Source organism: Poromitra crassiceps (assembly GCF_964638095.1).
Source record: "Poromitra crassiceps genome assembly, chromosome: 1".
Lineage (NCBI taxonomy): Eukaryota > Metazoa > Chordata > Actinopteri > Beryciformes > Melamphaidae > Poromitra > Poromitra crassiceps.
Window position 1 is genome coordinate 95,049,751 of NC_139623.1, and position 16,997 is coordinate 95,066,747.

Here is a 16,997-nt window from a genome sequence, read left to right on the forward strand (position 1 = left end):
GAGATTTCATCTCAACGATACATATCGTGACGTTTTACTATCGCCAAATTTCGTGGGACGATATATTGTGACACCCCTAGTGATTACTCATTGACTTTAGCTACATCATGCATTGAATGAACTTGAAAAAACAATATATAATTGAAATGAAATTAAAATAAAGGTAAAACATTTGTAGAAAAATAAATAGGCTAACTAAAATAAAAAGATAATGTTCTATATATATATATATATATATATATATATACATACACACATATTGTGTATGTGTGTGTGTGTGTGTGTGTGTGTGTATATATACGTGTATATATATATAGCGACATCTTCACAGAGTAGTGTAAGTTGACACCAGGGGGGAATTAGTTGCAGTGCATACGTATCATTTTAGAAATGGGCCTATGAAAGTACTTGGAATATTGTTTTTGTCATTTTGGAAATAAATTGTAATCCCCAATCTTTCCAAGTACCCCCTGCAAGCTGCTCAAGTACCCCTAGGGGCACACGTACCCCTGGTTGGGAATCACTGGTCTAGCAGCACTGATTTCAGCCAATAACCACAAGTACAACAAAAGCAGAGTTAATATTTTTTTCTCTAAGTATCAAGAATATGAATTGAGGATGATGTATAGAAATTATTCCATTCACCTCTTCCTATCCATTTGTGGTGCGTCCAGCGTGGTCTGCTGGTTCATGGCCTTGATCCAGTAGATGAGAGCCTGGAAGACGTAGGCCACATGTTTCAGTGAGCACACGTCCAGCACAGGAAGCACATCTGAGTGCTCGTCGTTGTGGGAGCGCATCAGCGACAGGGCGTAGTTGAGGAAGTCTCCTCGTGCCGACATCATGCCCTGGCGAGCCGTCAGCAGGGTGGCTGCTCTCCTGAAACACATACAAAACCAGTGAGACCAGGGACACAGAGCCATTTTATACATGGGGCGGCTTTAGCTCAGGAGGTAGAGCGGGTCGGCCAATGACGCAAGGGATGGCGGTTCGATCCCCGCTCCCTCCCAGCTGCTGTCGTTGTGTCCTTGGGCAAGACACTTAACCCTCCTTGCCTCGTATGATTGGTATGAATGTAGACATGAATGATGGTGGTCGGAGGGGCCGTTGAGCGCCGATGTGTGGCTGCCACGCTTTCGAACCACCGGTACGAATGGTGTGAACGAATAATGATTCTGTGAAGCGCTTTGAGCACTTGGAAAGGCGCTATATAAATCCAATCATTATTATATTATTATTATTATTCACACATGTAGATCCAAAAGCATTGTCTTGGAAGTGTAAAAGGTTGTCAGCCTCCGCTTTAAGATGAAATAACGGCATCTGCACGATATGAAAATTTCTGCTGATATGTGAGGGAGATAAAATGCCACTTTAATTATGCTCAAATGCTCGATACTTACATAAATAAAAACATATGGCATGTTTTACATAACCTCAGTTGAAGTAGTTTTCTTATTTTGCCCAGTCAATGTGTACGTTTTGAAAATAATTTATGTTTGCATCTGCCAGAGGGCCATCACGATATGATACTAGGCATAATAATGTGTATGGGTTAGTGCCCCAGCCTGCGTCTTCCGTGAGGAAGAAGCCCAACAATCCACGAGAGGCCTTTTAGGAGGGCCATTCAAGTGAAGTCTGCAGTGCCACCAATTACTGGTACTGCATGGTATCCACCAAGATACCATCACGTCGGAATGAGATGTTTGGAGCGGGGGAGTCTGGTGCAGCGCACAGGTCCTAGACCTGGTGAGACGATGGAGGAGCCCGGCCGGGTGGCAACCCACAGAGCCCGGTCCCTCTACGTACCAGAGCCCTCCCCCCCCCCCGGTCCCGGCAGAGTAGTTCCGAAGCAGCGGATTGAGTGGCCCTGACCACGTGACCACCTTCAACCCTTCCTAGAGGGCTGACCGTGGGTAGCTACTGGGACGTAAGTTGGGGCTTGGCCAGCCCCGGCTGGGTCACCTGGGCGAGGGTGTATGATGTTGCGAGACACGAAACATCCTATGACCCCAGAGTACATCACTGAGGATACGTCCCAGTTGCATCCATGCGATGTTTTTTTCTTTATGTTAATTCCACTAGAGGAGAATTCCACTACTTGATGTTCTCTGAAATTAGGTGGAAACTAGAACGACCGTACCGCGGATATATGCTTCAGCCAACAAGTTTGAGTCATATGTGAAGAGATTCCGTCAAGGCGTTACTGAGATATTGCGTTAACGGGCTTGAAAATTACGTCCGTGAGGTCAGTGACCTTGACCTTTGACGACCAAAATTTAATCAGTTTATCCTTGAGTCCAAGTGGAATTTTGAGCAAAATTAGAAGACATTTCGTCAAGGCGTTCCCTGAGATATCACATTAACAAGCTAGACAATGCCGTTTGCGAGGTCACAGTGACCTTAAACTTTGATGACCAAAATGTAATCAGTTCATCCTTGAATCCAAAAGGACGTTTGAGCCAAATTTGATGAAACTCCATCAAGGCATTCCTGAGATATCACGTTAATGAACATCGGACGGACGGACAACCCAAAACCATAATGCCTCCGGCGGAAGCATAAAAATGCACGCATATACTGTATCAGTATCGGCAATCTGCCAAAAGCGTTGGAAAATATCAGCATATTGGCAAAAGAATATCCAATATTGTGCATCCCTAGCCTACATTAACAGGCAATGTACACCAGATGCGTTACGGCTGCGGTAAAACTGCCGGATCGACTCTCGCCCATGTTAATAGATGGGCAATTCATGCAGTACGGAAAAATGATGCGCCCGTTCTATTTTTGTTGGATCCCGCATACGTCTGACAGATTACATGAGTTTGGGTCTGTTCGCAGCCGTTCCGCATCTGTTTCGGAGCTGGTGAACATTAGCCTTAACTTTGTGGAAACTAATACCTGCGTCCTTCCAGGGTGCGGAGGCTGGCCTCCTCCCTAGCAGTCATGCGTTCCCTGCGAGCAGAGTGCTGGGAGGCATGGAGCGGGTGGCTGGGGTGACCCGGGTCTCCTGCAGATGACAGGGCCGAGCCATAACGCAGCTGAGCCTCGGTGGAATCCATGATAGACACCATCCAGTTCCAGGTGGGGATCAGTTTTTCTTCAACATAGTTCTGGTTGAACACAAATAACACATTTTATTCAAGGATGACGACATGATGATAATGCTGTTAACCTTATAAACCTTTCCATCTAACATGATCCAAAATCCTAGGGCTTATGTCTTCATGGCAGTGTTTTGAAGATGACTTGCCAAGTCTATCCGTATTGCTGCAATCACAAAACCTTTTACGCAAAATCAACATATTGGACTGATATTGGCACGTCATTCTTGACCACCTATGATGCAGTTTGACAACATATTTATTGTGTAATAAATGAATATTACACTGGTCGTCAATGGGAAGCCCTCAGCCTGAATTGATTCCATACAAGTTTGTATTAACTATCTAATAAATAATTATCATACTGGGTTCAATTGAGTTTTAATTTCCCATAATCTAAATGATGTTTCTGAGGCTTCTCCACTTCACAAAAATATCCAAATCCAATATTGGTCAAACCCTAGTGACTGGCATTTTCCTGCACTGGCTGGGCAGCGCAGTACATTTTGAACGCCACACGATGGCACTCTATCTCACCTGCAGGTTGACAGCATCCTGGTAGGTCAGTTTCACAGCAGCAGGGTACTGGGAGTAGACCAGGTGGTTGTACTTGGGTATCAAGCTCATGAGGTCTGAGATCTGCCTGATGACGATGCTATAGGCGCGGGCCAGGCTGCTGGCCGATGTCAGGTAGCTGCTGGAGTTGCTGGCCTCGAGAGCTGCAGCGGCGGCGGCGGCACTGGAGCTGATAGCGCTGGAGCGACGCAGGTTGGAGGGGTCGATGTATATCAGTCCAGTGGAGCTTGCTGTTAAGAAAGACAGCACAGATCACAATTAATACTGTAGATATACAAAATCTGTCAAACCAAAGCCACTATTCAGTTGTTAAGACTGACGACAGACGTTCACCCCGTGTCACCTCCGGGGCCAAGCGGCACCACTCCTCATTCAAAACTATGGCGGAACCCGTGAATCTTTTTAGATATCTTTTTATAAATATTTTTTTTAAACTTTAACTTTTGATAGATAATCTTTTTAGACTTAGCGCCAAACTTTGTTTTTCTACGTACTTTCTCTGAATTGTAATTTACCTTATTAACTGCAGGCATTTCCTCTTCTCTTTCTCATCGCAAGGAAAGCGGTAGAATGACAGTTGAATTGTTTTTTTAGTCTCGGATCTATTCAAACAATGAGGGACACAGCACTGTGGCATATTGACAACGCAGAGAGGCTTGGCGCTTGGACACGGAAGTCGTATTGTCGGGAGGTCATACGTCACAGCTCAACAAGTCCTTTGCAGTGTTACTAGTACAATACTATTGTTTACAATAAATCACTAATCTAGTCTTCAGCATTCATGGATAGAGCTGTGCATCTTCACTGATCTCACGATTCGATACGATTATACAAGTCAACGATTCGATTCGATTCGATTATACGATGCATCTCGATGCATCTCCGATGCATCTCGATGCATCACGATGCATCTTAAATCGAGGCATCACTTTTTCCGCAATACATGATTTATTTTTTCTCACTTTCTTTTTTCTCACTGTGTGGCTACTTTTAAAATAAAAGTGCATTTGGAATTGCATTGTATTATGATCCATAATTAAAATAAACAACTGCATGTACTTACATTCTATTTTATTTGATTATTAAATTTTTTTTTTTTTTTTTTTTTTTTAATAATCGATTTTTGATATTTGTTAATCGATTCAGAATCGTCCTATTAAGCATCGCGATGCATCTCTGAATCGATTATTTTCGACAGCTCTATTCATGGAAGTGATGGGTTGTTGACAATCTCATCTATTTATTGAGGTCATGTTGATATGTTAATATATTATGTTGATTGTTAATTGTCGAGCACCTGGCCTAGCCTATATCCTACTGGTGATATAACGTTAATTTCCATGTACAGTGCTTTTAAAAAGGTCTATGACCAAAATGTCTCAATAAATTGAGATTTGCAATTAGGTGGTGTGCAGGAGACTCACATATTTATGTTGCTCTTTTTTTCTGCCAGCACCCATAACTGAAATTGATATGTCACTTTATTTGATTATAAAGCATTAAGTCTTGCTGTGTGCTTTAGGCTCTTGTGGGTTAGGGTTACAGCATTAAGTCTTGCTGTGTGCTTTAGGCTCTTGTGGGTACAGCATTTCTCACTGATATAAGACAGTAGAAATAAATCCCATCAAATGGACAAAGCTCCACTGACCGGCTGGTGTGGAGGAGTTGGGGGGAGCGCTCCCTGTCACCCTCTGGCTGGGGGTGTTGCGGACCGCCCACTGCATGGAGCGAGGCGCCTGGGCTGCACTGTTAGCATGCGAAGAGCTAGTTGTCCTCTCCAGGGGCTCGTCCAATAGGAATGTCTCCTGGTCGACGTCGTCACTCTGACTGCTGCTACTGTCCGAGTCACTGGAGTCATTGGACTGGGAGTCGTCCTCTGAAAAGAAGGCAGGGACACTGCTGGCACCTTGAGAAGCGGAGAGGGGATGAAGAATGGAGACAAGTTTAATGGTTTGGTTATTCATCTCTACCTCCTCCTCTTGCACCTTTCACATGAACTTTCTCCAGGCAGGAGTGCGGGTTAGTGAACCACACCACCACAAGGCCACACTGGGGCTTCAAGTCAAACAGCAGCTCCATTTCTGTCAGTCAGCTTGTGCTGAATAAATACATGGCTCAATTTTCTGCATTTGACTTTAAAACCTCGGAAGTTGCATTAGATGGAACATCGCAATTGTAATCAGGGCCTGAAATTCGGCAGGGGATTGCGAGTATCGCGCCTATTTTCTGCAATTCCAGCAGATTTAGAATTTGTAAAGCGGGACTATCCCGCATTCATTGGCAGGGGCCATGTTAAGCCAATAGTGTGGAACCGTTGCTGAATGCAGATGACTGGTCAGATGCATTACACGGCGGACTTCCGCTGCCTGGCTCATCACACAAGGGGACATGTCGGCAGGCGTTCTTCTCCTCTCTCTCGACTCTGCTGATTTGCAATACATGTCCCGTAAGGAGGGGGAAGGTCTGAGCTGGAGTTACGTTAAACCAAACCTGGAGAGGAGGCAGTGAACTTGTTTAGCGTTAACGTTAGCTAGCGAACGTTAGCTCAGGCAGCGGTGTTAGCCTCCCCGCTTGACAAGCTTGTTGTGACCAAACATTCCCACATTCAAAGCAGTTCATACTCCCAGAGCTGGGGTAATCCATATAAAACTGTTAAGGCACTGACCGGGAGCTAAAGTTAAAGTGTGGGCACACAGCCCATTTAGTTGCCAGTAACATTACAATAGACTTATTTTAAGTCTAAATTACTATGCCTTTTGTCATTGTGTTAAATCTGCAGATTAAGCAGCCACAGGCTTTTGGTTCTATCAAAGCCTTTATTTTGTGTATTGAGTGATACACTTTACTAAAACACTCATTTACCTATCATATTATATCAGAAGTGTTCTTTGTTTTGTGTTCACAATAGTGATGTCAGTTAGATTTGGTTATGTCAGAGCTATGGAATATTAAATCATCCATCTTTGCGCACTACATCTGCCTTTCTTACCCCAGGGGTCTAAGAACTTTTTTCTTTAATACAAAAATATGAAATTATCATCGGTTATCGTATCGTTATCGGACAGGAGAAGCAGATATTTATCGGTTATCATATCGGCTGAAACCCGCCCCCCCCAAGTCTATAAATCCCCCCTATCTGAAGAAAATAAGGGGGGAATTCCCCTCATTTTGCTAAATGAATTTCAGGCCCTGGTAATTGGGGTATGCGGAGTGGAAATGAGACAATACCATCATTAGTAGGAAATACAAATTGCAGAGATAGCCCAGGAGCAAAACACCACAGCAGTTGGAAAAACTACAGATATGTTTATTAGTTTGTTATTTGGGAAGAAAGAACATCAAGGTTGCTAGACTTCTGATGAATGATAGTATTAGTGACGGGTACAATAAATGTGAAATGTGAGGATGGAAGGCTAAACTGAGGGAACTCTGGGTGAAATAGTGTGTGCACTTTGCAAATTCACTCTTGCCCTGACATTCTGTATATGCATTGAAGAGGAGCCCATACCAAAAATAGGAAATGCCAAGGACACCCTACTGCCTGCAAATGAAATACATTTAGTATTGAGCCAGGGACCACTTTGTCTGCTATGTCATTAGCTCTCCAAACACAAATGCCCACAGACTAAAATAAACTCTAAATAAGTAAAAAAAGAAGGGCCTCTTCCAGGCTAACTGCTTAGCACTAGTGATTATGTGAGGGCTGAGTTAGTTTGCGACTGAAGGAAAAAATATATGACATTATGGCAAGACAGAAATAAAATGTCTATTCAGTAAATGATTGGAACCTTAGAAAAACTGGGAAGGATTTCAATTAAATGGGGTCAATTAGACAGGTGACCACATTACCACACACACAAAAAGCCCAGGGAACAGTTTATAGAGATTGAGGAAAAATTAAGTCAGGGGATTTGAATCTAAATTGCAAGATTAAAAACAGTTGTTGTCTAACCTGCTTCAGAGCCAGCAGTTGCTGCAGTGACGACACTCCTGCGGCCACTGGCATTATCTTGATTGCTGTGGTTACTTTCACTGTCGCTCTCCGTCTCGGCTGCTGCCAGCAGATCCAGTTCCATGTCACTTCCTAGAAGCAGGGAACAAAGACAAGGGGAGGCTCCAGTCACTGATGGTTGGGATTAAGGATCAAGTAATCTAACAAACTTACTAGTTCAGCAAAATTTGCATCCCTACAAAGTAGGGGGTTTCTCACCATCCTCATCATGTTCATCATGCTGCCCCTCTGCCTCAGCGTTTTCCTCTCCTGGTTCCTCCTGGTCGTCATGGTGATCCTCCTCCCCTGCAACTCCCTCAACAACTTCAACCTGAGCGAGAGAGACAAACACAACACAGTCAGACCCTCAGATCCACTTCAGCTGACCTTCTCTCCACCACTAAGTCCAACCTCAGCAGTTTTGGGGACATAGCCTTCTCTCGGGTAGCTCCCAGGCTCTGGAACTCCCTCCCCCATGACATCAGAAACTCAGAGTCCCTCACAGTTTTCCACTCCTGCCTCAAGACATCTCTTCTCCACCGCCTTCTCTCAGTCCCCCTACCCTCCTCACATCCTTCCTTGTGTGTCTGTCATGTTTGTCCGCCATCTGTTGCACTGTCGTCACCCCCCCCCCCCCCCCCCGCAGTGTTTAGTGTATAGGGTCATCTTTGTCCACTATTTGTTCACTAATGTCTCCGCCCAATGTTTATTATATTGTGTAAAGTGTCTTTGAAAAACAGAGCACTGTAAACCCGCCACATTTTCTGAACTTGTGTACTGCCAGAAAACCTGCAAAAAACAATGAACTGTCAACACTAATTTCCAAAGATTGATGGAACTGATTAGTTCTTGTTAACACATTCACTGCCAACAACGTATGAACACGTTTTCAGAATCCAGCTGTTCCCTGCCAACAACGTGTTTACACGTTTTTGGCATCGATTTTTTTTTTTTGACGGTGGGTTGTGCATCTAACCCTTTTACATCTCTTATATAATTATTGGAGCCACCGAACGTTTACAACCCATTCCACCGACCCACTAAGTGGCAACAGTGCTCTCCTGGCTAGAGGAAGGAAAGCATTTTTTTAACTTGTCACGCCATTCTCAGCCCAGCCATTCTCCTTTTCGCGCTGATTGCTGGCGATGCGGGATTGCAAATTTACATAATAGATTCAGCCGATCTACTATGATCGGGTGATAGATTACAGGTGGAGGAACACACTTTGAAACACGCAGCATAAATATGACCAGAATCGCAAAAGCTTCTCTCAACCAAAACTCCAAACGAGCGAGTCCATCCCGACTTCCTCAAACAGCGGCCGTGCAGACATGCAGGCACAGGAGAGCAGCAAAGCACTGACTGGTGACAAGCTTGTCCGCCCACGGAGGGAGGAGTTGAAGCAACTCGAGAGGGAGGGAGAGAGAGAGAGAGAGAGAGAGAGAGAGAGAGAGAGAGAGAGAGAGAGGGAGGGAGAGCGAGAGGGAGGGAGAGAGAGAGAGAGAGCGAGAGGGGGAGGGAGAGAGAGAGAGAGAGAGCCAAAAATGAATGGTTAAAGTGACTGTTCCATCCAATTTCACAAAAAGCCGTTTATCTCTGAATATTCTTTCTGACGCTAAAACCATGCTGTATTCAACTGCTAATGCTTACATAACTACTAACTCTACAAACTAACTATTTTAGACAGAGAAAGTACACATTCTATTAGTACTTTTGAGATATTGTATGTTCACAAACTCCAAGCTGAAACGAATCCTCGGCTCTTGTAAAATGAGCCATAATCCTCAAAAAACGGCTTGGCAGAAGCTACCTACAGCAAAAAAAAACGGCTGGCAGTCAATGTGTTAAGAGAGTGTGTTTTACATCATATCCAAGAATGTGCGATGCCACATAGAATTCAGTTACTAATGTGCACTGAATCACTGGCATACAAAGTTCATTATCGACTTAATGACTTCATAATGAGACACCCCACCTCTTCCACATCTGCTGAGACGATGTCATCCTGTTCCTCATCTCTCCCCCTGACAGGCTGAGACTGGCTGCTGCGCCGAGGCTGGGGGTTCCTGATGATGTAGGACGAGGCTGTCTGGCTGGAACTGGAGGAAATGAAACAGTCATTATATCCACTGAAAAAGAAAAAGCAAGAGCCTCTCGTATTCTTTTTCGATTGATGTTCAAGTTAATGTTGAGTTCATTTGTTTCTCTTTTTGTCTACGTAGTTATAGTATTTATTTAATTGGATAACAGTGACATTTTTTTCTTCATTTTATACATGAAAAAATAAGATCATGAGAAATTTCGACTGCCAGTGGATAGATATTCTGAACAGTACACATTATATGGAAATTATGATATTCAACTTAAGACTACAGAAAGAAACATTAGACTGGTAGTGACTAACTCTTGGTACTAAGCACTAAGTGGTACTTACTGTAACTGAACAACCTCAAGTTCATTATACAGTAAAAATAAAAGTTTAAGTTAAAAAGGCTATATATATAAAAAAAAAAAAAAAAAAAAAAGCTCGCACACTGCAAAGGCTCCAGTTTAGGTGTTTTTATTTGACACCGGTGGTTACGTTTCGGGCAGTCTGAGGAAGGGCATGCTGCCCGAAACGTAACCACCGGTGTCAAATAAAAACACCTAAACTGGAGCCTTTGCAGTGTGCAAGCTTTATTTATTTTTTCAGATATGCCAACACAGACATGAAGATTACTGGCTATAATAAATCAACAATTAATATATATATACAGTATATGTTATCAAGTCAAACAAGTAATTAGGTTAAGGGATCAGTATAACAATCTAACAGTAGCCACAGGAACTACAACAACATTGTCAAACATGTGTCCCAAGGAGGTTCTCCTCTACCAATCACACAGCCCAGCTCCACCCAACCTCTCACTCCTCCTGTCCCACTGGTCTGATACCATTATGAAAACACACCAGTTAATACTGTCAGACAACACCTACCTAGGGTGCCTAGTAGGGATGTCAACGGTTAACCGTTAATCGATTAACCGTCGCTAACGTCGTTGTTCGGTTATTGCTGTCGGTCTATCAGTTAATATAAAAAAAAAAAAAAAAAAAAAAAAAAAAAAAAAAAAAAATTTTTTTGGTCTATTTACTCAATGAGCTCATGCCCAAACAAGGCGTGTCTATTTAGATGCTGAAATGTTAATGCTTTTTGTGTTAGAAATTCTAACACAAAAAGAATTTGTGTTGAAATGTTGATGCTTTTTGTTAATGCTTGTTAATGCTTTTTGTGTTAGAAATTCTAACACAAAAAGCATTAACATTTCAGCATCTAAATAGACACGCCTTGTTTGGGCATGAGTTCATTGAGTAAATAGACACACACAAAAAAAAAAAAAAAAAAAAAAACATTTTTTTTTTTTTATATTAAAAAATTATGAATTAACCGATAGGTTAATCGATTATTAGCGTCGGTTAATCGAAAGTGAAATTAACCGAAAATTGACATCCCTAGTGCCTAGGGTAACTACTAAACGCTAAGTAGTGTTACAGTTCATCATCAAGTGAAGAGGAAACACCCCACTGCACACTGTTACATTTAAAACATCACTGAGAGCTATCATGGAGTCAGGTAACGGATGGAATCAACAGCTAGTGATGATCTGTTATCAGCTAACTCAGAGACTAGCATCTGACGTAGCTAACGCTAAGAAAGTTAGTAACCAACTAGAAAGAAAGTTAGTAACCATCCTGGAATCGAAGACAGATTAATCGTAATCTAATCGAATTGTGAGGCCAGTGAAGATTCACAGCCCTATTCTCAATACGTATTGCTTAAATATTTATATATATTTTAGAAATGCACAAACACACATTTTGAAAAAATGTACCCAGGATGTTAAACAAATACCCAACCTGACAGGGGAACCACAGGGACTAAAATCAACTGACCTGCTGGACTGGTCAGGTGAGGGTCTTGGGGGCAGCGGCTCCACGGAGAAGAGCTCCTCGCTGCCCTGAACAGCATCGATGCTGGTGCTGGCCAGGGTAAACGGGGCAGTGGGCCTTGCAATTCCCATTCGCACCGGGACGATCAGTGACTCTGCTACGTTACATAGCTCCTCCACAGCGTAGGGCAGCAGGGCCTGGAAAACACGCCGGCACTTCCCAATGGGCTGCGGAATGAAGTTGCTGCATGGAGGAAATTGAGACAGAACAGAAAATCAGAATTTGTGTATCCTTATAGAAAATAGATTGTGATGTAAATGGCCTGCATTTATATGGCGCTTTTATCCAAAGCACTTCACAATCAGTAGGTACATTCACCCATTCATACACAAATGGTGGCAATGCAGGGTGCTGGCACACCATCAGGAGCAATTTGGGGTTCACTATCTTGCCCAAGGACACTTCGACATGCAGACTGGAGGACCCGGGAATCGAACGACCGACCTCTTTCATCCAAAGCGATTAGTGACGACCCGCTCTACCTCCTGAGCTACAGCCGCCCCCCGTCACTGATTATGTCAAAATTTCTACAACATCATGTCACAATGTCTATGACATCCTCAGTGATGTCACTAGAGCAATTGTGATGTCATCATGTCTATGACACCAGTGATGTCACTCGAGCACTCTGATGAGCACTCAGTGATGGTAAGTGGGCTCTGTCTGCGATTTTGGTCCGTGATCTCGAGCAATTGTGATGTCACTGATGATGTCGCAATGTCTGGTCACTCGAGCAATTGTGAGGCGAGGCTCTGCAGTGGCCAAGCTGCGTATGCGAGCTGCAGGGCCAGCTGGGCGAGCTGCAGGGCGGGCGAGGCCGCACCTTAGGTGAGCCTAGGAATCGAGCGCACATAGCCCACGAGATGCCAAGTATTTCAAAAGATAGTATCACAGTTGGTGCTTGCTGTGTTTTGATTCAAAGTGGCTCATTAATAACTTAAATGGGACTTACCCCCCCATATGTGACAAAACGGCATTCTGCTTGATTTGAAAAAACAAAAGACGCATAAGAGCGTCTCCTCTTGTCTCACTATACTCTTTGGCTGTGTTCAGACGCTGGTGGTCCGTATGGAAACAATATTCCTCGAAATGGTTAAAAGTTATATCAATTTGGTCATTCATTGGCGTTTTACTTCCATGTAACATAACTAACTAGCCGCTAGCATTAGCCACAGTAGCCGATTACCTACAATGCCTTGCATTGTCCCAGCACCCAGGAATGGCTCGCGCTACATTTAATGCATAAAATAAAGCTGATAATATACAATTCAGATTGAAGTACACCACGCGCAAACACCACCGTGACGTAACCAAATCGGCAGGTTTGAACCCATAGAGCAGGGCTATTCAACTGGCAGCCGCAGATGAGTTCTATATATATATATATATATATATATATATATATATATTAGAATTAAACTAGGGATGCACCGATTGCGATTTTGTTGGCCGATTCCGATTTCCGATTTTTGAATAGTCTGACTTGCCGATACCGATTTTTGCCGATTCCGATTTTTTTTCTAAGAACAATAATTGGCGGGTTATTTTTTTAACTTTTTTACTTTGCTTTAATAGAAAATTAACATTCATGTCACATTTCTTATCATTTGCATGACGTAGGACGATCTCACTCAAAAACATCTCAAAATAAAAGTGTTCCAGGTTACTGGATAGAGCTTTTCTTTTTTGTGTAAATACAATGAATATAAAACAATTAATTCCAGTATATCCCACAGCTATCATGCATTTACTTTTCCAAAAGAAAAAAGGTGCAACAGAACAGGGGCTTCAGATGGAAAGTAGCCTATGGCTAAATCTGTTACAAAGCATATCTTCCCCTATGGGGTTTAATGTTTTTTTGTATATGTCCCTACCAAATAAACTAATAAAATAAAATAAATAAACGTCAAAATGTTATCCATGGACAAGGAGTTTATAGCCTATAGCTCTGGAGCCCAGAGACCTTCGAAGCCATGCCCACTCTACAGTTGTGGATTTGGCTGTTATTGAGTAGCCTAGATGAGGAAATGAGTTTGAGTTCACTCCGTTTGAATATCGTAGTTTACACACAGAGCGCTTTTTTTTTAATCCGCCATTCGAAAAAACATAATCTCGCACACTGGTCCGATGCGTTTTATTATTATATTCGTCGTTCTATTCGCAATACGAAACACAGTCCTCTCCTGGCTGTATCCACGTTACAACGTGAGTCGTGACTGACAGATAGCAGCAGCAGCAGGCAGCGGTGAAGTGGACGCTGGTCGGGGAAGAGCTGGTGAGGTGAAGCGAGCCGCTCAGACTGGAGTGGACTCCAACCTACCCTGCCCCTCCGCGGCTCCACACCGACGAAGACATGCTGTGGCATGTGTGTAGTGACAGCTTTTGTTTTGGCTGCAACTCATCCGTCTCTGTCTCGCTGCTTTTGGGTGTGCGCACGTCACTTGAAAATCGGCTCACAGAATCGGCATTTTAGAGTGACCGGCGCAGATCACCGATCGAGGCCGATCACGTGAAAATCGGCCATTTCCGGTCACGTGCCGATCGATCGGTGCATCCCTAAATTAAACCTCATTTACTTAATACACCCGACTGGCTGTTTTTCAGATGTGATCTAGCTAAAGTGAACTAAACAAGTCAGATCCACAGGAGATGGCGCTGTGATGTAGTTAATCAAGAAAGATGCATTATAAATGGTTTCTAGCTAGGTTCTAAACAAGAAAAATTGTTAAAATGTTTACAGTAGTTTTCCTTTCTTGCTGCACTACAATGTTACAATGCTGTGAGACGTAGCTAAACACAAAAGATGCAATATTTAAAGGGGGTTAGTCCTGCTTTAAGTTATAATAACCATGTAGCATTTTTCTCAAACAAACTTTACAAAGTCTTTCACAAGCAAGACAAAAAAAGATTATACCAAAAAATATTGTGGAAAAACCAGGAATAATAATAACTGTAGTATAATAACCATTTGCATTTAATGTTTGTCTGACAAGTTCTTCGTAATCTAGATAAATAAAAGACAAGAAACAGGACAGCAAACAATACGCAGAACATCTGGACAAGTTTTAGAAGATAGCATACCATTCATGCATCAAATAATTGCATTCTTACTTTTTCTTCTTGGATGAGGCCATCTCCACACTGAGGATGACAAATACCCGGGCAACAGAGCGAAGGAACCTCCTGGTGACATTGATTGCTTCCTCTCTCCGACCAGGAGTGTATTTGTTCTGCAGCTCCTTCACCAGTGTGCCCAGTAGAGTGTCTATGAACTGGTAGGAGAGAAAGGAGTGGGTAAGGGTAATGTTGAAGCACTCACCAAACAGACTATTTTTGGGGTTAATTCAAATACAGGACTTAAGTGCAAGAGTGTGAAAAGAACAGAAACGGCGGAAAACGGATATTGTTTAATATTCCATGTGCCCACTCAAATGGTTATAATGAATACAAAAACAGATGGTTCCTGCTGGATGCGGTCAGGGAATGAGGAGAAAGACTAACCCGATTTACGGTAATGTCAGGAGCACACTTGACAATGAGGCAGAGGGTGAAACAGTCGAGGCGGATGGTGCCGCTCTGCTGGTTCAGGGAGACTTACGGTAATGTCAGGAGCACACTTGACAATGAGGCAGTGGGTGAAACAGTCGAGGCGGATGGTGCCACTCTGCTGGTTCAGGTAGACCTGCTCCTCAGGCAGGAGGTGAGCAACCCTGCTGCTTGCACTCAGTCTAGCAGAGACAACACAGTGGTATGAGTCACTTTGCAGCTATTTATCAAGAGGTCTTCATAATCTAGGACTTAAATATCTCTGTTCTCAGTACACAAATGTGCAAACAATTCCTTTGCTTTGAATAAATGTGGAAGTATAAACTTGGCTGGCAAATCTAAAACACTAATTTGGCCACAAAACTGATTCAAGTGATGATGGTAGTTTGCCAGCACATCTTTACCAAAGCCACCAGTTGCCTAGATACTAAACATTATGGATGCTAAAGCATTAGCATCGAGTGCCAGAGCCAATCATCTACCATGAAGACATGGATTATTTTTGTTTCTATGCTCTCATCGTTTCACAAATAAGTTGATCAAAACTCAGTGTATTGCTTCGTTGTCCTTAATGTTGGCAGTGCCGTCATATTGTGCTACTCACGGGTCTTTATTCTCCTGGGAGCCAAACATGATCATGGACTTGAGGGCGTTCCAGTCCTGCAGCACCCTCTCCAGAGCCAGCTGAGCAAAGCGGGGAGGCTCCAGGTCATGATCCGGCATGTCCGAGTCTGTGTGAGTGTGAGTGAGTGAGAGAGAGAGAGAGAGGGGGTATCTTAAGAAATCAGAAACCCAGACCACAGTCTGAACTGGCAGAAGACGGCACAGCACAACACAGATCTCATATGCATGCTTGTGTCAAGCTTTTCAGAGATGCCTTTTACTTATTTGGAAAATAAATGTATAAACCTCTGCACTGATACTGAAAGGTGGAGAAAATGTGAAAATGATCCTCTACCGACCTTCTGCATTGGCAGCCTTGCGGTTTCTGTCTTCTCTGATTCGTGGCGGTCGGTACTGACAGTGCTCAACACTCTGCCTAGCAACAGTCTGCACCAGGAACAGTAATATATGCTCCCCCCTATGGACAGAAACAAAACCCGATTGGAGAAATATCACTTTTTGGCCAGTAACACAATACCAGGTGTCCCCCATACAGCATGTCCAAATAATTTGATTACATCAAGAAGGCCCACACAAACCTTCCCATTATAAATCACTTTGTTATATAAGTAAATGACGTAGAAAGTACACTAATCAAACTATATTGTAGATAGTAAATGGCAGTACCGAAGAGTACGATAAGGGCATCTGAGTGGGGTCTTACCTGCTGTTTGGTGTGGTGACCAGGTTGGTGGTGGTGAGTAACCTGTATAGCAAGTCCAGGCGAGCAGCCTTCTGGCCAGCGATCAGTGTCTTACACTTGCATTTCTCCCAGCAGTCACAGTATGCTGTGGGAGAGGTCCTCTTAAGCCTGGGAAAGAAGAGAAGCAACACAAAAGAGTATGACTATGCACATAACCTAGTTTGAAATAGTGGAGATCAAGAGCAACGATAAGAAAGATACAAACCTTTACAAAGCTTGAACATGGCTAAAAACAATAAAGACTGACACTTACTTGCAGTCGTGTCCTTTGTGGCACACCCTGGCACACTCAGTGCAGCAGCAGAGAGACTCAAGCAAACCACAGGTCCGACACTCGAAGATATCCTAAATATAAAGTAAATGTGGTGATAAATTTAGTCGCCAAAAAAAGTAAATGTGATGATAGATTTCAGTAGTGACAACT

The 16,997-nt window shown here is 43.1% G+C and overlaps 1 protein-coding gene across 3 annotated transcripts in view; it reads right to left on the reverse strand.

The window, feature by feature from the left end:
• The window catches only part of ubr5 (ubiquitin protein ligase E3 component n-recognin 5), an 86,968-nt gene that overhangs the window by 25,977 nt on the left and 43,994 nt on the right, over nt 1-16,997 (reverse strand). For all 3 annotated transcript variants that reach the window (XM_083636975.1, XM_083636974.1, XM_083636973.1), the window contains exons 28-41: nt 16,827-16,918; nt 16,535-16,681; nt 16,170-16,288; nt 15,812-15,938; nt 15,260-15,389; nt 14,773-14,933; nt 11,605-11,844; nt 9,650-9,773; nt 7,894-8,005; nt 7,636-7,767; nt 5,332-5,589; nt 3,645-3,913; nt 2,905-3,116; nt 646-879 (exon numbers count right to left, since the gene is read on the reverse strand). In XM_083636975.1, the coding sequence (XP_083493101.1) occupies nt 646-879; nt 2,905-3,116; nt 3,645-3,913; nt 5,332-5,589; nt 7,636-7,767; nt 7,894-8,005; nt 9,650-9,773; nt 11,605-11,844; nt 14,773-14,933; nt 15,260-15,389; nt 15,812-15,938; nt 16,170-16,288; nt 16,535-16,681; nt 16,827-16,918 (2,357 nt within the window). The remainder of the gene's footprint in view (nt 1-645; nt 880-2,904; nt 3,117-3,644; nt 3,914-5,331; nt 5,590-7,635; nt 7,768-7,893; nt 8,006-9,649; nt 9,774-11,604; nt 11,845-14,772; nt 14,934-15,259; nt 15,390-15,811; nt 15,939-16,169; nt 16,289-16,534; nt 16,682-16,826; nt 16,919-16,997) is intronic.